Source organism: Taeniopygia guttata, chromosome 5 (genome assembly GCF_048771995.1).
Source record: "Taeniopygia guttata chromosome 5, bTaeGut7.mat, whole genome shotgun sequence".
NCBI lineage: Eukaryota > Metazoa > Chordata > Aves > Passeriformes > Estrildidae > Taeniopygia > Taeniopygia guttata.
This window is the reverse complement of record NC_133030.1, coordinates 5,263,111-5,284,991: the sequence shown is the minus strand read 5'-3', so window position 1 is coordinate 5,284,991 and position 21,881 is coordinate 5,263,111. Positions and strand designations below refer to the sequence as shown.

The 21,881-nt window shown below is 42.3% G+C and overlaps 1 protein-coding gene across 12 annotated transcripts in view; it reads left to right on the top strand.

Annotated features, from left to right (window-relative positions):
• TEAD1 (TEA domain transcription factor 1) overlaps window positions 1-21,881 on the top strand; it is a 153,222-nt gene that overhangs the window by 49,936 nt on the left and 81,405 nt on the right. For 7 of the 12 annotated variants that reach the window (XM_072929472.1, XM_072929479.1, XM_072929476.1 and 4 more), the window contains one exon: window positions 3,863-4,116. In XM_072929472.1, coding sequence (XP_072785573.1) covers window positions 3,969-4,116 — 148 coding nt within the window. In that variant the 5' untranslated portion in view covers window positions 3,863-3,968. Of the gene's footprint in view, window positions 1-3,860; window positions 4,117-21,881 lie in introns of those variants that run through there. The other 5 variants (XM_072929482.1, XM_072929481.1, XM_072929483.1 and 2 more) reach the window with 3 other exon arrangements.

Genomic DNA, 21,881 nt, shown 5'->3' with positions numbered 1-21,881 from the left:
TGGGCTCTGACAACAGCTAGCTTTGTTTCTCTGAGATTTTAAAGTAATTTTTCAAGTTGCTTTAGTGAACATAATGACAGTAAGTCATATCTTGTAGCTCACCAAGCTGTCTTGAATGGCCTGGCTATAAAACATGTTTATAAAATCCTCTGTTTCCCCTAATGGTTTCTCTGTTCCTAAGAGTGACATTGTGCTGTTTGACGGGGAGGACGTACCTCCATCATGCAGAGAAAAAGTGTCTTAATGACCACATGAGGAAAACAGATATATTTAGAATTGACTTAACTGCACAGAGTAGAAAGCAGCTGCAAGACAGATGCATTTGGTTTGCAGCTAAAAGAGTTTTATGTACAGGGGAAGCTATCTTGAAATGTGTAAGGCTGGTGTTAAAAGGAAAACTCTGAAGAGAGACCACCTAAACTGTAGCAGTGTGCTTTAAGCAGTGTTAGAATGTACAAAAAGGTGAGCCAAAATCTTTTGGGCTAGGGTTGTTGTTAGGGTTTTTTTGTGTGTTTTTTCTTTTCTCTATTTTTTGTGGGTTTGGGGTTTTTTTTGGTTAGTTGGTTGGTTGGTTGGTTGGTTTTCTAGGTAGTGTTGATGTGTTTTAATTTTGTTAACAGAAAGTGCAAACAGGGTATTGGTTCTCTGAAAGTTAACATGATAAAAAGCAAATACAGAACCCTTCAACTTGATCTGTCATGTGTACAATCTCTGATTTTGGCCAGGGAAGGTGGGGCTAATTGGCCCCAGGAGCTTGGCTCTTCCTCCACTGAAAGCTGGCATTGCAAGATTTGGAGTTTGCTAATATAAAGTAGGCTCACTTTTTAAAGTTTTTTATAAATTTAAATTGGATTGTAAATCGACATTTTTCATATGAGAGTTATAGCTCATTAGAAATGTGCAAAAAAGCTCATTTGTTGACAGCTTATATTATTTTTGATAATCGTGTTGAACTGCAGTGTAACAGGTCTGAAGTTTTTCATCGCAGCTGAGTTGTTAGAATTCAAGCTGAGGAGGAGGTGGAATTGCCATTTGATACATAGAGCTGAGCTGGAAATGATTAACTGAGTTAACTCATTTTTTTCCTGAAGTAAGAGGGAGCCATTTAGCAGTTGTAATACAAGTTTTTTTCCTCCTTGGCCCTCTGGCTTAATCTGCAGTGTCAGCATTCACCAAAATGGAAATCGCTCCAAATAACCTTTAATATGAGAAGTTTTCTTCCAGCAGGCTGCTCCACGCCCCTATTGTACAGATGTTCTGAAAGGAACACTTGGTTATCTTACATTTTAGAGGCTGGAATAGTAGCTGTGAGTGCCTCAAGATGATATCCAAGTAGGTAAAGAGGAATGGGAAGGGAGATAGCAGATAAGTGAAAATTCACCAGTAAACACAACACAAGATATGACATGACTATCAAGTAACATTATTACTTTAGAGCCTCACTATGTTCCTTGTGCATTTTAATTATTATTTCAGCATAATGTAATAACAAGGGCTGGTTTATAAGATGATAATAGGACTTGAGGCTATGACTGTGGCAGGTTTTGTAAGCAGAGGGTGGCTGAGCTGAGCAGAAGCTGCCCGTGGCTGTGCTGTGCTGTGCAAGCCATGGACTCAGCCAGGGGAAGGATTTCCTGCTGTAGTCACCTTTGGAAAACAGAGCCAGTGATGTGTCCCAACCCCTGCTGCCTTCTGGTGAAATGCTCATTGTGGTTTGGTCATGTGAGGCCAATAAATCCTACAGCAGCCATTTTCCCCTGCACTATTGCAATAAAACTGACTCCTCCTCCTAATTATCCCCATCAACATTCAATTACCTCTCATTTACCAAAGATTCCCCTTCTCTGTGAAGGCTTAAGTGGACATGATTGTTTTTGTCAGTAGTTTCCCAGTATCACAGTGCTCATGCTTGGGCTAAATTTTTCAGACAAGATTTAACTCTTCTGGGTGTTGAACCAACCCTTCAGCCATCTAAGGATTATGAAGGATGGGGTTTCACCATTTTACCAAGGTTTGCATCTCCATTTGTGTGTGATGACAACTTAAAAAATGTTGTGTGCTTTGGATTTCCCAGACCATAAGTGGTACATTTTGCCAGAGTTTTCACCACACGTGTGGTTCTCTGTGAATCCGTCTGCTCCCTCATTATCAGTTATTAAAAGGCGTTAGAGACAGTGATTAGCCTGGCTGTGTTAGGGTGGGGAGGCACTAACATTTTTGGAAGCTGTGCTGATATGTTCAAAGCAATGCAAAGTCAAGAAATGCCACTCTGTAGAGACAGACAAGCAGGGAAAATCGAGTTCATGGGAGCCTATTTCACCCATACTGGTCCCTCTGAGTTCCGGTTAGAGCCTGGAGAAGTGGAAATACCCTGTGCTTTGGATGCCAAACTGGTAATGTTGGTTTGTGAGACTGAGCCTGCTCCCAGTTTCCCCAGCTGCAGCTCTGTTTTTCTGCAAGACACCGTGGCCTCCGAGGGACCGGACCGTCAGGTTTTGGTTATCTCCAGCGATTGGTTGGCTGGTGAGGGCTGCTGTAAATATTTCCTCTTTCAGGCAGTTCTCCAGCTCAAAGGTGTTTAGTCAGAGGTGTCATGGCTTTCCACGTACACCCTCCCCTTCTTCCTCCGTGGCGTGGATGATGTTCTGCTTTTCACCTGTTGTTTTACAACGTACTGAGACCCAATGCCAGGCGTGTCAGCAGGAGGATGGAGGTCTGTGCGAGGGGAAGCCCCTCTCTTCTGCCCTAGCAGAAGAAAAATCTTGTAGTTTAGGGGTTTTGAGTGTTTAGCCAGGGAACTGGATTTTTAATTGTGTTTGCAGCTCGTGCATGCATGTTTGAACACTCCCATCCACTTAGATCAGTTAGAGTCACCAAACTTCTCCTTTTTTCACGATAAAACTGCCTAGACATGTTGAGCCAAATCTGTTCCTGGTGTTATTTGACTCGCTTCCCAAAGAATTACACCAGAGGTAAATTTGGTCTGATATAGCAGCTTTTTTGCCTGGAGCAAATCTTTAGAGCAGAGTTGTATTTCTCTTAAAAATATAAAAGGAACACTGACAGATCTGCAGCTCTGCTGGTGTGAGCAGGTGCAGCTGTATTAAATTATTTCTTATTAAATTGATTCAGCAACTTGAAGCTTGTAATTTTTGTTCTGCTATGGTTCTGTGACAGAGACCTTTTAAATCAGGCAAAGCATATATCTTCTCTTGTAATTCCTTGCTCCGATGTTATAATTTTAAAGATTTATTTTTGTATATAGCTTGGATTCTGATTGTATTATTTATTTGGGTAAGATATGAAAATTAAAGCCTTCTCCAGTTAATTACATTGAGCTGTGGCATCACTGCTGTAATTCCATTTAATTCACTGACATCTGGATGAATGTGAAAAATAGTTTTTGCTTTTGTTTTTAGGTTCAAATGGTTTTAAGCTCTGGTGGTGTCTCTGGCATTAATTGGTGTGCTTCCCTTCCAGCCAGTGGCAGTATTCTGATTTTCCCCTGCCTGAGGATCTGGCTTTTTATTTTAAGCGTGCCAGTCTTCAGCCGTATGCAGTGTGACTGGAGAGTTTTCCCCCACTTTGACTATTTGTGAAAAATAATCTGATTCTCTATGCCTTCATGTAATTGCACACAGAAAATGCAATAGAGTTCCCCTTCTGGCAGCCTTATTGCTCCACCTCTGCTCGTTTGAGGTAGAATAGTTATTAATTTTTCACTTTTCCTGGGTGCATCCCGTGCTCGCCTTACTGCCATTATTGCTCAGCTGCTGTTCACTTAGTATCAGAAGTAGGCAGAAATGTTTGCCTGGAGTTCCATTCCTTTAATGCCTTTTTGGGTTGGTTGTTTGTGTTGCAGGTTTATCCCCTTGAAGACTCCAGGCTTAGGCTTGGAGACCCCAGCCATCACCATTGAGCCCAGCAGCTGGAGCGGCAGCGAGAGTCCTGCCGAAGACATTGAAAGAATGAGTGATTCTGCAGATAAACCCATTGACAATGATGCAGAAGGTGTCTGGAGTCCTGACATTGAACAGAGCTTTCAGGAGGCTCTAGCTATCTATCCACCGTGTGGGAGGAGGAAAATCATCTTATCAGATGAAGGCAAAATGTATGGTAAGTGGTACACATTTAGCCTTTGGAAATAATTGTTCCAACATGAGAACTGTAAAGCCTAGCTTGTTCCTACACAATGTTCCTGGTTCTGATTTTGGTGCTTTTAGAGTAAATAATGAAGAAATCTATGAAGCTCAGAGAGCTCAGCTGAGCTGATGCTGTGTTCAGGATTGTCCGTTTCCTTCTCTGCTGGCACTAGGAAAGCAATATTGATACAGAATTGTCTTATTAGTTATCTTATATAGTGGTGTGGCTGAATGGAAATATTTCCTTTTATATATATATATATATATATATATATATATATATATATATATATATATATATATATATATATATAAACAGGCTTATGGTGTATTTATGCTCTAAAGCCTTGCTTAGGTTCCTACAGCCCATCAGCCAAAATAAGGGTGGTTGCATTTGTTTTTGTTTTTTTTTAATCAGGATCCCTACGACCACACTAGTCACGCCTGAAATCTACTTTTTGGTGTTTTGAAGCATTTTTTTTTTGTGCCATTGTATAAATTAAAGAAATTAACATATTTAGTCATTCATTGTGACAATCACTGATTTAGTTTAATGGTTCCTAATCCTGAATGTTAACATTTGTTGAATTATATATGTATAAAACTATTTGTGCATATCTAATTGCTGATTAATACTAGTAGCTAGTAACATTGTAAGCATAGGCACATCTCATATTTATGCTAATCCTAAATCAAATATAGTTAATTTTCAATCAAAAAAAAAAGGAGCTATGTGTGCTTGATGCTGAAAACTTCACTGAAAGTGTTGCCCTGATTGAGTAGAAAGAAATGTGTTAGGAAGTGCAGGGCACTGTATGAGCAGAATTTACAGTGGATGAACTCATGTTTTCATTCTTCAAACTGAGTGACTGCTTTGTAGTGTTTGAGGATTTATTGAAACCATGCTAGGTTTCTGAGGACTTCCTAATAGAGTCTTATGGCCCTGAGAGCATAATTGTTCTCCAAGGATTTTGAAATCAAAACAGTGTAAGTGTTTTACATCCTGCGTGGCATAATGAAAATAATTTAATGCCTTTTAGTGGCATACAAAGTTTATTTCACTTACAAAACAGACATTGCAATATGGCCAAGCTTCCATAGTGCTGAGGGATATTGTAATGTGTCAGTAATTCATGGGCCATGTAAGACAAAAGGTCAAGAGAGCACCATTTCATTTTCTAACTGAAATTACCTTTAGATGTGGGCACCAGAACAAATCTGATCTTTATGGAAGCAAATATAATGATCAGTATGTGTGGATTAAGTTAAGCAATTGTAGTTTTTGATCTTCAGAGGGAGACTCGGAGAAGGGCAGATATTTTGCTTGAAGAAACATTTTAAGTCTCTGCCTTTGATTTAATGAGAGCTTTGTGACATTCATGTAAGCAAGCAGCCAGAGTTTCTTCACTGTTCTTTGTGGTGGTCTAAAAATCATCCTTAAATTGGCGTTACTAAGAGGTTTGTGTTCAGCTGGCTCCAGGGGAGCTGGAGGATTGCTCAAGGAGGACTGAGGGCACTGGGATCCGTGGGTGAGGGGTGGCCGAGGGGCTCCTGCCTGGGGTACCACCTGGGTGAGAGCAGGGTGCCTTGTGATGGGAGAGCTGCCCAGTGGCACTGGGGGACATCTGTGACTTCTCCAGACAGCCTGGATGACTTTAGCTGTTCCTCTACAGCTGAGACCTCGCATGAAGGAGGGAAGGGAAGGGAAGGATGTTTCCCTCTCCCTTTGCCTTCCCAAAAATGTAATTTAAAACTCAAGAGGATGACAAGAACAAAAGACTTTTGATCCTGTCCCTACAGAAAAGGGTTGCAGGGACCCCTAGCTTGGGGGAGAAAATGGATGATGTCCTAACATTTTTATTCTTGACTTGGGGCATCCTCAGGCTGCAAAGACAAAACTGTGACCTGTGCAAGACGAGGAGCATTTCAGGCTGTCCCAGGGTTATGGCTCCTTGAAAAAACACTCAGAAAACAAAATGAAAGCCTAATGAAACTCTTGTTTTTAAATTTATAGGAAATGATTGGGTAAGAAGCAAAGACACTTGTTTTGGTTCGAATGGACAAATTCCAGAAACTAGTTTTGAAATTCTTGAGAGAGAAAGGGAATACATGGTAAAGCCAAGGAACATGTGATAAGTTTCCTGCAGGAAAGCTCTATCCATCACTCCTTTTCCCTTTCCTTTGTGGGTGAGGTTGTGAAGGTCTTATAGTGTTGGTTCTGCTCCTAGCACAGTATTGACTAAAAGTAAAGAAAATTAAAAATAGGTGACGAGGGTATAAATGTGGAGGCTTGGAGGAGGATAGAGGAACACATCTATAAATAGATGCTCACACTCTTTCTGGAAGCAGTCCAGTGTAGGCCACGGGGGAAAAGCTGAGTTCTTAGACACATTTTTATCTGCCTTGCCAAGGCATTGGTAAGGCTTTTTTCATCTGTACTGTTTCAAAACAGTATTGATCAAACACAAATATCATCCTCTTGTACAACTAGGGCACTCTGTGATTTGCCTTGTGCCTCAGAGATCTGTTCTGATGAATTTCCATGTCCTTGTTTATGCAGCTCATAGTAAAACTCCAGCCCATTAGAGGGCATTGGCTGTCCTGTATTTGTACTTTGTTCCAGTTGTTGGTCTTTTACTGCTGACAGTTTAGTAACTTGTAGCAATCCCTGTGAACTCACTTATTGGCAAGATATTTGCCTATGCTTGTCTTTGCTCCTGAGAGAGTGTTTTGGAAAAGATTACAAGAATGAACACTGCTGTGAAATGCAGCCCTACTTTTATCCCTGGTGTAACACTGAAGTCACTGGAGTTACCACGGGATTGGATTTGGTGCTGTCTGCACATTTTCCTTTTTTTTTTTTTTTTTTTTTTTTTTTTTTTTTTTTTGAAATTTAGCTGGGGAAAGATGTGGCTTTAGTGCAGCTCTAGGGACAATGCCAAAGTGCCATAAGTGCTAGCAAGTGGAATATGCCTGCAGACATTTTGTTATCAGCACTGCTAAATTAGCCTCAATGCTCAATGTAGTAAAGGTGGCTTTTGCCTTTAAGACAAGAAAATAATTTCATAAAGATTTTTGAGACCTGTAAACTGCCCTTCAGTTGCAAGTTTGCACTAAAAGTATTCATCTCTGTAACGAAAGTGCTTATGAGTATGTAGTGATTATGAAAAGAAAGTTTTTTAGCATGTTTAGTGGTTTTACAGAGAAGAATGAGTACTAATTAATGTGAGACATTGCATAGCAGCCTTTCAGAACTGTGTATGCTTATTAGGCTATACGTAAAATCTCTGGGCATGCACTGTTAAGGGAAAAGGATACTTTCATAAAAAATCCTGCTTAGATAATAGAATTTTTGTATGATGAATAATAATAGTCTTCATTTCCAAAGCACCTTGTATAAATTGGGTATTCAAACTGAACTTTGAACTAGAACATTGACAAAAGAAATCTTCTTCTGTGGGCTTGCCTGATTCTGTATCTAACTGCCATTATTTGGTGTTTTTCTGGGTTTCTGTTAGGAAGCTGAGAGGGAAGTAGCTTTATGAAGAGTACAGTTACATGGTACAAATTATTTTTACTGTTACTTTTAATTTTGAAAGTTCCATGCAAGTTGCTGCCTCCATAAAGACATTGTTACCTTATAAAGTTTCCACAGTGTTAAATATATTTGAATGTGAATAAGGTATTTGGAGTGATGAAATACCAGATGTGAAGTATCAGGTTTCATGTTTATTCATCTGTTCCTGCAATCATTGTACAAAGATACACTCTTGTATTTTTTTTTCCCCGTTTTTTTGTTCTCTCAGCAACATGCACCAAGTGAATGCAGTGGAGATGGGACTCCTATTCTGAAAGCCACTATCTGGGTTTTTTAGGTTGTAAATAAATGTGTCCAGAAGCATTCTGGCAGTGCTGGGCTTGCTCGGTGTGTCGTGCCGCATCACGGCACACGCGTGTGTGCCGGAGAAGTCGCTGCTGAAACTGCCTGGGTTATGAGCAAATCTGCATGAGATTGTTTCTGCAGTGTGGTGAAGTTCTTGCAACATCACCAGGCCGTGCTTTCAAGAGGGCAAGATCTGGTTTTGTGAGCCCAGCCTGTGGAAAGGAGGGGCTGTTGGGCTTGCTCGTTTTCGAGGATTTCTGAAATCTGGGGGAACAGGGTTTAATCTTTCTCCTTGAGCTTTCAAGAGAAAGTTGTCAGTGCTTTGAGATAAAGTGGCAGAGTCTTCATAAGACAGAGAAATTTTTTTCTCTTTTTTCTACCTCTCTGCCATAACCTGCTATACTAAAGAGAAAATCTAGGTGGGACAGTGAAGGGTATCAGCTCCTACTTGGGGAGCAGGCAGAGGAGAGCAGGCTGAGGTAAGCACCACAGCTGGAAATGTCAGTAATGTTGTGGAAGGTTCATGGCACAACCATGGATTGAGTATTCCACTGGCTGTGTTGGGTTGGGAGGATTATGCATTCCAAAGGAAACGGGAATGTATACTAGAAAGTTTTACTGAAAAAAAAAAAAAAAATTATGTGCCAGAAAGAGCAGGACATACTTTGAAAGTAATTTTTAGCACTTGGGCTGTGTCCTCTCTCTACTAAACGTGTTCTCTTCAGTCACCCATATAAAAGGGAATTGGCAGAAAGTTGTGTATAGCCTGTTCATGGGAACAACAAAAGTGTGACTGAGAGGAGGTACCGGCAACATCAGTTCTTACCTGAAACTAAGTGGAAGCTACCAGGGCAGGTTCAGATCAGGCATTTGTCCACTTCAGAGTCATTTAGTATCTAATCCTGTTTAAACAGCCATGCTAAACAGCATAAGACTGTGTCTTTCCTTTAGAACATTGTTCCTTTGGTAATACCTTGTTCAGAGCTGGCAGCTGTTAACGTGAGAGCACTGAAGTAATGTAACCTCACTGGAACATCCAGGCTACATTTAGGTGGTCATTTGTATCAGCTCGTTTTTCTCCCAGCACTGGTTTCTCAAGATGAACTTGTGATGCTGTAATTGCAGAAGGCAGAGTTTTGCAGCTTTAAGAAATAGCTGTCGTGCTAGGAGGTAGTTAAAACAGTCTTGATCAGGGTGATGTAGTGTGTTAGCTGGTTGCACAGTACTGAGAGATCAAGATAATTGAAAAGCCTGCATGTAGATAGCATGAAAGAAAATTGACTTGTTGATTTGATATCATTCCTTGTAAAACTGGGTTTGCTCCTAGGGCAAACACCTTCTCATTCAGTCAACCTGGGGACAGCTTGAGTTGGACAAGTAAGGCCCACTTGGGCATTATGATGGGCTGTAAGGTTTGAATTCCTTTTCATGGGACCAGTATGAGGCTATGGTAGGGGCCAGTGAGATGAGTTGTGAAAACGAGACATCTGAGCCATGCTGGAAGGGAAATTTCATCCTCATGTTCCCACTGTTCCCTTAGGGCATTTGCTCCATGTAGGTGTGATAACAAATAACACTGTGGGGAGCAAGGAGCAGTGGGAATAAAAATTTTACAGCATCTTTGTTTTTCCAGGGACATGCAGTCTCCTGAGAAGTGGGTTTTATGTCCCATCTCACACCTCACAGGGGTGATCCTAGGCTAACTGTTGGAGAGTAAATGCTGTGGTGGTTGTGACATGATCTTACACAATTCCCCGAGAGCCTGCTATTCAAAATTAATATGTATCTTATCTGAGTCTTCTGGGGATTTCCTAACAGATGCATGAAGGATTTTTTACTATTTTTTTTTTGGTGGTGCCCTTGAGAAGTTGCATCAATACCATTGTATGAATATTTTCCTATTCTACAAACAATTTCATGTGGGGCACTTGGTCTGGAACATCAGACAGAAACACTTCAGGCTCTGGGCTTCCAGATCATTCAAGTCTGGAATTTGAGTTTAAGAAATTAGACACTAATAGATTAACAGTTTACAGACTTTCAGTAGAAGTAATGATTTAGTTAGTAGAAAAAGAATCCTCTGCAATTTTTCTGGTTTTGTTCTAGGCCTACAAAGTGTTTACACTGTTTGATTAAGGAACAGGTTTTTGTAAGCAAAAGTAATGCAAATTTGGGATATGAATGTGATCATTCTGTTTCATTAATGCTCTTTTAGACACACAGAAGTGGCATGGCTTGTTACACCTAATGTAAAAGGGACAGCAATATATCCCAAATTCACAAGGGAATTGAAACCTGAGAAAGAAGGCCCTGCACGCTGTGGGAGTTGCTGGGATGTCAGTCAATTGACATATTGAGGGGACCCAATAGGCAGGGATGGATTTGGCTTGGGCTGAGTCTTGGTTACTCTGTAGGCAACCATGTCACCCTTGATGCCTGATGGTTTTGGGGACAGCAGCACAGAAAACATGCCTGGAGGTGTTAGGGAGCATATTCCAGTAATCTGAGTGGAAGCAGGTTAGTTAGAGTACGCCAAGTTTGCATATAATAAAGAAAATGCTTTTTCAGTTTGCCTAATCATTGCAGCAGAGCTAAAACATCTGAAGCTTATTTGCCTGAAGCTGCTTCACTTTTTCTTACTTCTACCTTTACATCAACTGGTGTTTGGTTAACAAGGAAAAGAAAATTATTAATTAAATAAAAATCACAGATTTATTTAATTGTGTTTTTTGTCATGCTAGCAATGCAAGTGAGTAGGGAACACAGATGAGAAATGCATCTTCAGCTGTTTGGATTCAGCACCAGTTTTACCCCTAAACTAGCAGGTAACACTCCTGTCTTAGACATGAGAAAAGGAAAATGTTAGCCCAGCTGGGTTCCAGTTTCAGGGACAGTGGGCTGGATATAGTTGATAACTAATGATTTGCCATAGTGAAAGTAGTCTTTGGATCATTTTAGCAGGTGCCTTCATGTGGCCTGGTAACTTCAGCATTTAATTTTCTGAACAATAATTGAATTTTCATTTGTTTAGTTCTTCCTTGAGTGGACTATCAGCAATAAACCTTTCAGTACAATTAATGCTGAAAGAAGTATTTACTAATAGCTGTATATAAATATATGCACATACCTATATGTGCAAATGTGTTTTTGTGCGTGAATAAAATGTGTTCCAGCCAATTAAAATATATTTAGGAGTCCTCAGCCAGGAGATGTATACACAAGGAATTGGCTACTTCTCGGCTGGGATCCTCCTTTGCTTTGACAACTGAAAGCAACCTCCCATGAGAGTGCTCTGCGAAGAAACAGCGTGATTCATATTTGTAGCTGTTATTAGGTAGGCATGTAGGCATATATTTAGATAGGTGAGGTATGCAGGCATACATTGTGTGCTGCATATTTGGGCTGCACGGGGTATTTTTAGCTGCAGGAGGCCCAATCACCAGCGTGCTGAGGAGAATTGCTGTAAGGGATAGTGCACAGAGGAGCCGCCCGCAGAATTTTCCATCCTGCCAGGCAGCGGGAAAAGGCCACTGGAGCTGCATAGCTGGGTGGCTAGAGGAGTGCCATTAACAGGTGGGACAGCTCAGAAAGCCCTTTGGCTCTTGGTCTGCCTCAGCCCCCATTTGGGAGCAGTTGTCCCAGGTTCCAGCCTCCCACTGACCCCTGTGAGCGTGACACACGCAGGGCTGGTGGTGGAGGGCCTGGAGTCTGGCGTGGGAGGTTAGCAAAGTGGGAATAATGGGGAAGATGCATTAGAGGTGGAAATACTGAGCAAAAATTAAAATGATGTAAAATAGCCATTAAAAACCCACTTCTATTAAAATTACGAGACAGGAAGTTTTACAAGCTGCCCTTGCCCAATGAAGAAAAGCAGCCTAGAGGGACTAAATAACTTGTCTGATGTCATCAGGGGTTTTATAGCAGAGCTGGGAATTGATCCCTCTTCCCCCCAGTGCCATCTAAGCTTTAATGCTGAAGGGGGTCTTTTCACAGCTTATCCAGTGACCCTTGGGGAGTTTAGGGCAACTGTGGCAAAGCCATGTTCCTGCATCACATCCTGTGTGGGGGAAGAGCAGGCTGTATCTTCCTGAGAGAACAATCTCTGCATAATGTGAGCACAGGATGCCTTGCTCCTGAAATAAGGCAGTTGACTAAATGCCATTTTGTTATTATTAGACATTTGCTTAACATAGTAGTTCCTTGAAACCAAACAAGAAAAGGTCCTCGAGGCGCTGTATACCATGTACAAATAATGGAGAGCCACAAGGAATCTAAATATGGAGAAGAGAGAGAGAGAAAGTGGATGGGAAACTGAAGCAATATTTAGCCCCATATTGATACTCCATGAGATGATGTGGTCGTTGTACAGAATAAGAGAGAGGCTGCTGAAAATAGGATGATTTAACTTGTTCATAACATTATTATTCAAGGAACAAAAATGCATGTAGCCTTATCCAAAGAAGTAACCTAAGAGGTCTTTACTCTGTGCCAAAGTAAAATTCTGCTATTTAATTACCGATTTAGAAAATATCTTGGGCTCAATTTCCTCCTCAGTTACAATGTTATAAATCTAATGGAATTGTTAAAGATTTATGGCAGTATAACTGAAGGCAGAATTGGGTCCCTTATGCTTAAAATTTAATTTGCCATAGAAGTAATAATTCCTGTTTTCTAGGCAAGAGTTTAAGAATTTTGCAGACCTCTGTTTCTGTAAAAGAAATATGAACTACAGTAGTGTGGGTGAGTGATTAATGCTGGAGGGGATGTCTAGGGGCAATCGGAATTGGCTGGTGTGGAAAATCCGTGTGCAATTCAGATTTAGGATCTGTTTGCAGATGCCTCATAATTCAAAATGTCAAAAAAACCCCCAAACCTTAAACCTTCATGTAGTAAATTAATATACTGTGTGTTCAGTGTGCAGCAGGCTTTGCTGAAGTAATACCCTCATATGAGGTGTGAACTCATCCCATTCCCCTTAGCAAGGACTTAAATTCAAAATTGATTGTGACTCTTTACATCCTGACAGCATCTAAATCCTGTTAAAAAAAAAAATCCCAGTTCTGTTTTTATTTAAATCATTTGTATAATGACTTAAAAAGGAAAAATGCTGCCTTATTTATTCAGACCTAAAGAAATCTTGTGTTAGTGCAGATCTGTTTTATCCACTGGCTTGTTATCTCTAAAGGAAGGGTCTTTTGAATGGGCTCTTTATTGTTTTCCTCAGCTTCTACTTAGGAACAGAGCTCAGCTTCAGAGGTTTTTTTCAGAGGTGAGCGAGGATGTGCCCATGTCCTTTTTGGAGGTGCCTGGTCTGGCCTGAGCACAGCCCACCCAACAGGCTGAGCAGCTCTGGGGAGCCCCAGCCCTTCCTGGGGGCTGCAGGGGATGCTGTAGACATGGGCAGCTTCCCCAGGAACACTCTGTGAGCTGGAAATGTGCTGCTCTGGGGTTTATGGCACTTCTGACAAGTTTATGCTTTTTCTAGAGGGCTGTAGGCCTGCAGTGCATTGTAGACATCGATAGGAGTTGTAATAGAAAACTAAACCAAAATACGATCCCTTGAAAATTATGTTATTCAGTATCTGTTCAGAATAGCCAATTTTAATTTGAATACAGTATTTAGGCCCAAGGTTCATTTTTAGGAGCTTTATTTAGGAATGGATTGAAGAGTTAGTTATTCTAACTTTGCCACTTTGCCCCCAGTTTTTCTGCTTCCTCTTCCTCAGTGGTGCAGGGGGATGAGACATGAGGGCTGTGATCAGTTCATCGCACACTTTCGCTTCTGCTCCTTCCACCTCAGGGGGAGGGCTCCCCATACTCCTGCCCTGCTCCAGTGGAGGGTCCCTCCCATGGGACAATCCTCCTTGAACTTCTCTGAAGTGACTCCTTCCCGTGAGCAGCAGCTCTTCCCAAACTTCAGCATCCCTGTGCCCTCCCGGTGCTCAGGGCTCAGCTGCTCACCAGGGGCTGCAGGGGAATCTCAGCCCCAGCGCCTGCAGCATCTCCTGCACTGACCTGGCTGGCTGCTCCTCTCACACATCTCACCCCTCTTGCTGGCTGAAGCTGCCTGGGGTTTTTCCCTCCCTCCTAAATCTGTTATCTCAGGAGCAGCACCTCCAGCACTGCTGCACCAGCAGCAGGTCTGTCTCACAGCTGGCTGGCATTGGCTCTGTCAGACATGAGGGCAGCTCCTGGCAGCTCCTCACTGCCAAACCTGGCCACGCAGACCCTGTGAAAACAGTAGCTCTGAATGAACACAAAACAGTTCAATGCTTAGTACAGTCCTGGCCTGATGCATTGATTCGTGATACCTGTTATTTTTACCATTGGGTTTTGTTTGTTTTTTAAATACTGGCAAGTCATTAACTACCTAAAAATTAGTTGAAATTGAAAGGAATAAACCCCCCTGTTGTCACTGAGGTATTTTTCAGCCTAAGCAAAGGCTCAGGTATTCCAGATATGATAGATGTGCAGATTGCATAAGACATTATGCATTGCTCGCTCTAAGATACAGAGTCCTGTCTGCCCTTAAACCCTTTGTTCTCCTGGCTGAATGCAGTTAATTAGCAACCGTCTCCATAGCAACTGCCTCATAGTACAAAAACATTGTCTCGTTTTTGCAGTTTAGCTTATCACACTGTTTACCTGAAGGGCTTTTCACTGCGTTGAGTCTCATTTGAGTTGGCTACGTGCCTGCTCATGGAAGTGAATTGTCAAGACAGAAAAAACGCCGTGGCAGCGAGATGCTGAACAGGGCCCTCTGTGTGGAACCAAAAACATTTAAAAAGTTCTGTGGAAACAAAAGTTGGAGTTTGCAGTGATTTATGTCCAGTTTTAAGGTACGTGGCTTGCCAGGAATATACTGCATTTTAAAATACTGCTGTACTTCTGGGCCCGTTTTACAAACTGCCCTGTGTGGTATTCCCTTGCCTGTAACATCCTCTCAAACCTTCATCCAGGGCCATCAGGAAACTTGCCTCCCTGCAAACCTGGGCTCTTCCAGGCAGCTCCAATTTTGTTCTTTAAGAGGATGTTGCTGTACCATGGTCAGCTGTGTCCATCATTGTGGTCCTATCCATTTCCCTTTATATTAGTAACATTTCAAGGGAAATCTGTGAGTGTTGGCTCCACGTGATAAATTAGTTAGGAAGGGAAGAGGAAGATCTATTGTGGTCATATAATATGCTGGAGATTTAGATTTATTCATGTCAGCCATCACAGTGGTGTTAAAATACCTGCTGTGTACTCATATGACTCAGGCGGTTACAATGGGCTCAGATTTGTACTAACACAACTTTGTTGGTGTAGGAAGATGCATTTAAATCATGTTTGAACTTTAGATAGAGGCGTGTCCACATATTCACACACCTCTGTAGAGGCTGACTGGGAGGTGTGAGTGTGTCATTGAAATGACAGTGAAATTTAATGGTGTCTCAATCCAGCATTTGTGTTTGGCCTCACACCAGGACGGTGCTGCATGACAGGCCATGTGAGAAGAACTGTTTTCTTGTTCATTAATGCTTGATTTGTTGTGGTTTGTTTGTTGATTTTTTTTTTTCCTTAGTTGGCAGTAGAGTGGATGAGAGGCTGATCTAGACTGGGGTAATTGTCATTTTATCCTAGGCAGACCAGAAAGCAGAATTTGTCCTTCAGCCATGCCACCATGCTTGGCCTCCCTTCCTTTCCATTTCCCAGTGACAGTTTCAGCTGGCAGAGGTCAATTTCCCTTTCAGCCTGGCATGGCATGTGGGGCTGCTGCATCTTGATAAAAAGGCTTCATTCAATATGATGTGTTTGAAACAGTCTCATATGAGAAGGTGTTTCAGGCTCTCTCAGTACTGCTGGTCTAGTCCATTATTCCTGTGGAGCTTCTGGTTGGTAGAGGGTTATTCCCTACTCGTGTTCACGTCCTGGTCATGCTATTGCACCACGGTTATTAGCAGTGTTTGAATTATAGCAGTGCTGGAAGTCTGCAGGCAGGATAAGGGCTCCATTGTAGTAGGTCTTGTGCTCACAAGATGAGACAATCTCTGCTCTGGCTGTTGACAGTCTGTTTTAAGACCAATTGTGTAAGTGGGTTTATCATAGGGATAGCAGAGAGGGAGAGAAAATGCTACAAATGATAGGACACCCTTGGTTACATGGAGTCACTGCTCATTTATGTATCTCAGGGACTTTGCAGGATGTTTATTACACTTGTAGCTGCAGAGTTGAAGGTAAATGAAATGCTTTTAGTTTTTGCTGCTCATCCCCACAGCACTGTGAGTGAGCAGGAGGGCCTGAAGTGAGGATAAAAATTCAGTGTGATAAATGGCCTCGGTGTTTGTCCAGAGCAAGCTGCCTGCCACACAGGCTCTGCCTTGCTTAACCCCCTTGGTCACTGACATGGTTGAAACAGCAGATGCTTGAAGTCAATCCCCCACTTCCACCAAGTGTGTAAGACTGTTTGCTCACATTCACAGATCCTCCACAAACTCTCTTTGTGTGGAAGCCACAAAGTGTCCAAACTGTCAGGGTATTTTCCAGCTTTTAGAAATGTTCTTAGCACTGTCAGCACCTTTGAATCCACGTCTCAGTTCTCCTGAAGCCAGACTTGCTAGGTACCCTTAGGGGTCCAGAAATGGAAAACTCTAATGGCCTGAAAAAGCCTGCTAGAACTTGACGTTATTTAATTAGCTGAAAGTAGAGCTTGGCAGATGGCAAAACAGTGGAAAGGACCTCCCTTTATAAAAATATGGGCCACATCCTCAGCTTGTATAAACTGGCAGAGCTCCACTGAAATAGATGTTCAGCTTCTGTCAGTTAGCAGGGAAGAGAAAAACTTCTGAAAACAGGAAAAACAGCTATAAGGCCACAGAAATATCAGTGGGGTTCAGGTAGAGAGTTGTTTTTAATGCTTTAGAGACTGATCCACTTCCAAAGCAACTGTATCTTTTACAGTCTTGTTTTTGTTGATGTGCAATTCAGAGAAAGAATTTGGCTCACTTTTCCAAAGCTGCATTAAGTCTGCACATCTTGCAGCAGTGTGATGTACTCTGTGCTGGTTTCTGCAAGTCATTCACTGATGAAAGTGAGACATCAATAATTCATTCTAGTAAAGCCAGTCTCTAGAGTGGTGTAAATTCATCTATTATGTGACAACCCTAACCAACTTTAACTAAGTTTTTTTGATGCACAGAATTTTGATTGAAAGTTGTGAGCTCACCTCAATCTTCTCCAGTGAAAATTCTTGCTCAGATGAAATCTCCCATATGTTTAAAGGCTGTTGCATTCTTACATGTTAATGTTTCCCATTAATTGCTTGGATTCTTTTTTTTTGTTTTGTTTTGTTTTTAATTGGAAACATGAAAACAAAGCCTGAACAACAAAGCTGACTGCTCACTTGTCCCATTTCATGGTATCAATCTGACAGATTCATTAAATCTATGAAAGAATCAGGTCAGAATTGGAAGTGAACTGAACTTGCTGAAAGCAATGCAGTGTTCACAATCTGCTTTCAGACTGGCTTTCCTGTACGTGCTCATTTTTCTTTGTATTAAACCATCTGTGTAATTTAAGGAGCTACTGCAGGTTAACCTCACACTATAGAATATTGTGAGGTTTCAGAGTACACTGGCTCCAAGCTGCAGATTAGGTGCAGAAATAAAAGCAGCAAGAAGGAAAGCTAGCTTTAAATACAGCAGTGAGCGGGATTTGAGATATTGTTACAGGTTGCTAAACTTGGGCCGTGCAAACTGTTGTAAAGTCACGTTTCTGGAGCAGTGCTGAGCCAGCCTGTCCCTGCTCCCACCCACCAGGGCTGATTCAGGCAGAGGGTGAAGGAGGAGAAGGTGGGAGAGAAATTGTGTCTGGTGGTGTGGCACAACTGGCCACCCCTGCGTGGGTGCGGCGCTCCGGCCTCCGCGGCCGGGTGGCTGCCTTCTTCACTGCTCTCTATTTTTTATGATTTATTTTATGATTTCGTGTAACCACGTGACATTTCACAAATTCTTCACATTCCCCAAATCATGTCATTTACGGTCAGTCAGGGTTTCTGTTCCTTTTGATGCTGCCACCTGCAGCTGGCGTTGCTGCTGGGAGCCTGGGGCTCACCGGGGTCCCTGGGCACCTCTCCCTGCCACCTCCTCTCTGCTCCCAGCACTAACAGGGTCCTGCTGCCCTGCAATGGTGACTGAGGTTGTTCCTGCAGCCTCTGCCCCCTCTCACCTCCTGGATCACCTTTAAGTTATTTTCTCAGCAGTGGATGTGCACAACGTGTACTTGGCCAGTCCAATTGTCGGCAGTGACATCTGTCACTGTGACAAGCGTCCAAACCTCGGGCAAGGGGCTGACATGGATGACCATGGGTGGTAACTTTCCATCCTGTGTTGGCATTTGACCCCAGGATAGCCAAGCAAGGAGCCTTGGAAGGGAAAAGTAGGGTACCCCTCTTCTACCTGCTGGAGGCAGAAGCCACCAGAAGCAGAATCCAGCTCTGCGCCTCCAGCGAGCTAAGTTGGCTTCTTCCTTCTTTCCCCTCAAGGAAGATTCATAGATCCCTATTAATAAATTACAAACCATAGTAAATGACTTGAGAGCACTATTTAGTGGCTCTAGGGCTCTGCTGTTTATGAAACCATCCATTAAAATAATGTATTTTGCTTGTGTATCCTTGGAGTTGGGGAAGGTTTGGTGGGAGTCTGAGAGCTGGCATGTGTGCAAGCTAGGGAACAGGCACATGACATTTTTGTGATAAAGAGTAATATGACAGCTTGGCCTGTAGCATGCCTGTTATTGAAACATCTAAATGACCTGAGAATTCATGGTTAAATAAGTAGACTTTTTCAGTGCTGGGTGTAATTTCAGGTCTTATTATTTTTGCAGCACCAGACTTCATAATATGCAGTGCAAAATACTTGCAATTGTCAAATTGCTTGTGAGAATTGAAAGTTGTACTGGACAATCGAATGACTTGATGGGCTGGCTACCACAGGCAAAGCTTGATTTCTAAGGTTGTGTAGATTAAACTATAAAAGATAACCTAAGGTCATCAATACAAAACCTAATAAGAGCTTTCCTTGTAGAAAATTGTCCTTACAGGCTGTTAAGAAGAACGGTGCTGAAATACAGAACAAAATTCTCTGGACAAAAACGTAATAGCATGAGAAGCCAGATTCACCTGTGCAGCTCCCTGGAGTTTCTTCTGCACAGATGAGGTGAGGCTCTGGCCAGAAAAGCAGCTCCTCTGGGGAATTGCATCATGAAAAATCTGGCCTGTAGCCACTGCAGTCGGGAGAGTGCTGACAAGGATTTTTTGCATATATTCTTCCTGTTCTGTTTTGGCAAGTCACAAGCCAGGATTTCACCTTGTCCTGAAAACTGTGAGGGTGGTTTATTTTATTTCACATATAGAATATTAGAAAAAGACCATTCTCAGTCAAGACTGTGTGGCCACGGAAGGCTGAACTGAGGTGATGGGTTATTTGCAATGGCATTCCATCCAAATTAGGTTCGTGGCTATGAGGGTGCTGTATGCATGAGCCCACTCTGTGCAATTCAAATCAGAATTTGAATCTGATTTTTGACATGGTGATCCTGTGTCTGGGTGGCTGCTGCTCTGCTGGAGGTCCCTTCAGACACCTCTGCTACTCATGGTTTGGCCAAAATACCCCTGGAAAACCCCCACAAAATCAACAACCTGTTGAAAAGGGAGGCTCAAATCAATTCTGTGCAGGTCTCTGACATGCTGCCTTAAAAACAAAGCCACAGTGCCTAATAAAGAGGGGTGTGTGCCTGTGTGTGCCTGAGCACTTTGTATGTGTTTGAACATAATGGGGTTTATTAGGAGTTCTGGGAGGAGACACGTGGCAGTGAGTTTATTACAGCATCGCCCTCCTGGTTCAGAAACTTCAAATACCTGGTGGAGGCTGAAGTGCTGTGGTGTGGTGGGACAAAAGGTGGACGCTTGGATCTGCTGAGTTTGGCACAAGAGGAGCTGGTACCCAGGGAAAAGCATGAAAGCCCAGAGGGAGATGTATTTTTGTTGAGTTTCCTGCACTGATGTCTCACTTAGAGGCAGATGCAACTCTGTGTGTAGAAACAGACAAATAAAGAAATAGGGGACTGGAGGAGGACATTTCATGGATTTTGACTTTATTGTTGTGCTGTAAGTAAAAGAGAGGGTGTGAAATGGTCAGGAGTGAAATGTAAAGCATTTGGAGCTTCAGCAGTGGAAATTTGGTGTTTGGTTATCCAGGTTGATACTAAACAGAGGGCAGATGTCCATAACACACAGAGTTGCTAGGTAAGCAAACATGAGTGTTTGTAAGCAGTGGAGTTCTTAATGTGTAAAAACAAAGGTAATAATCAGATTTTTTCATGTGCTGTATTCCTTAACACTTAAAATCACAGTGAATATTTGCAGTAACAGCCAGATTCAGACCCAAAAGGCAAAATATATATACAAAACTGCTTAAATCTAGACCTCTAAATCCATTAACAGGCAAGAAGTAAAAAAGACCTGCCTGACAAAGATGCTCACAGCATGTTGCTGTGCCATCTGAGTAACCTGAGCTTTACAAACAACTGCTGTGTAGAAGGTTGTAGCTGAGGTCGTTTCACATCCCAAAAGCCAGCCAGAATACCTCCAAACAATGCTGGACATGTTCTTGCATGCTTTGCTAACCTTCAGTCTATCAAAACAAGCCACTGTGGATGAGCTCCTGGTTTCACTGAAATCTGCAGACTACTTTGGAGGAGATTTCTTCTGTGTGTGGGAAAACTGAGCGATGTTTGGTGTGTGCTTGGAGGGTGGCTCAAGATGGGGGCTTGTTTCTGTAGCTGAGTTTAGTGGAAACTTGTCGGTGTCTTTGGTGGCACATGAGTTTCTGCAATTCCTCCTGACCCCGCTCAAATCAGTGCAAAAAGTCTGCACTGCAGAGGGTCTGAAGGGTTATAAGGTCTTCATAGCAAGCTTTTGAACGCTTACAGTCGTGCATTCTTTAGTCTTATTCGTGCTAAGGCCTCATGTAAGAAACACTGAGTAGAGTTGAAAGCTCAGCAGAGTTTGCCATCCAAGTTTGAATGGTAAATCCAGCTGAAAATTCTTGCTCCAGCCCCTGCTCAGGCCACTCTCCCCTTCTTGCATGGGAGCTGCAGAAGGATTGACACAAAGCAAATGTGCCCATCTTGGGAAAGGAAAGCAAGCAACTTCATTAAAACAGAAATGTTTGCTTTAAAGACAAATTAGTTTACATAATTATTTTGTTGCACAGGTGGGTTTTTCTTTGAATCCCTCCACTTTCTGTAATTATGACTCTGGAGATCAGTCGAGTTACTTTTGAATAGTTGCTCCCTGAAGAAAGTCTGCAGCTGCCAGTGATGTTGATGAGGTAAAGTGTTCTATCAGTTCACATGTTTTTATTAAGCAGTGGGTTGAAAGGCAGCATAATTGGGAAGCCCTGTCATATCTTTGATAAATGCTCTCTAACATGGCTGTGTTTTGCCCAGCTGTGACAGAACCCATTAGAATGACACATGTTTCAGCTGTCACCCAGTTGGTTCTGTACACAAGGAGCTTTTCCTCTCCTCCAGGAAAAGGCTGCAGGACAGCAGGACCCTCCACTGTAGGGTTTGGGCGCTGGGCCACACATGGCAGATCCTGACAGGATTTTTCTGCCTTGTTTTCACTGTGGGCTTTTCTATTCTATAGCTGTGGCAGGAGTAGGAGGCCCTGACAATTGGTGTATTTATTCATTTATTTATTCATTTTTTTTTCATCTAGCACAGCGAGGTTCTGCTCTTGGGTTTGAAATGGGGGTGCTATTTAATATAAATAATAATCAGATAGGTATGTAACAGGTTTCTCATGGCTAACA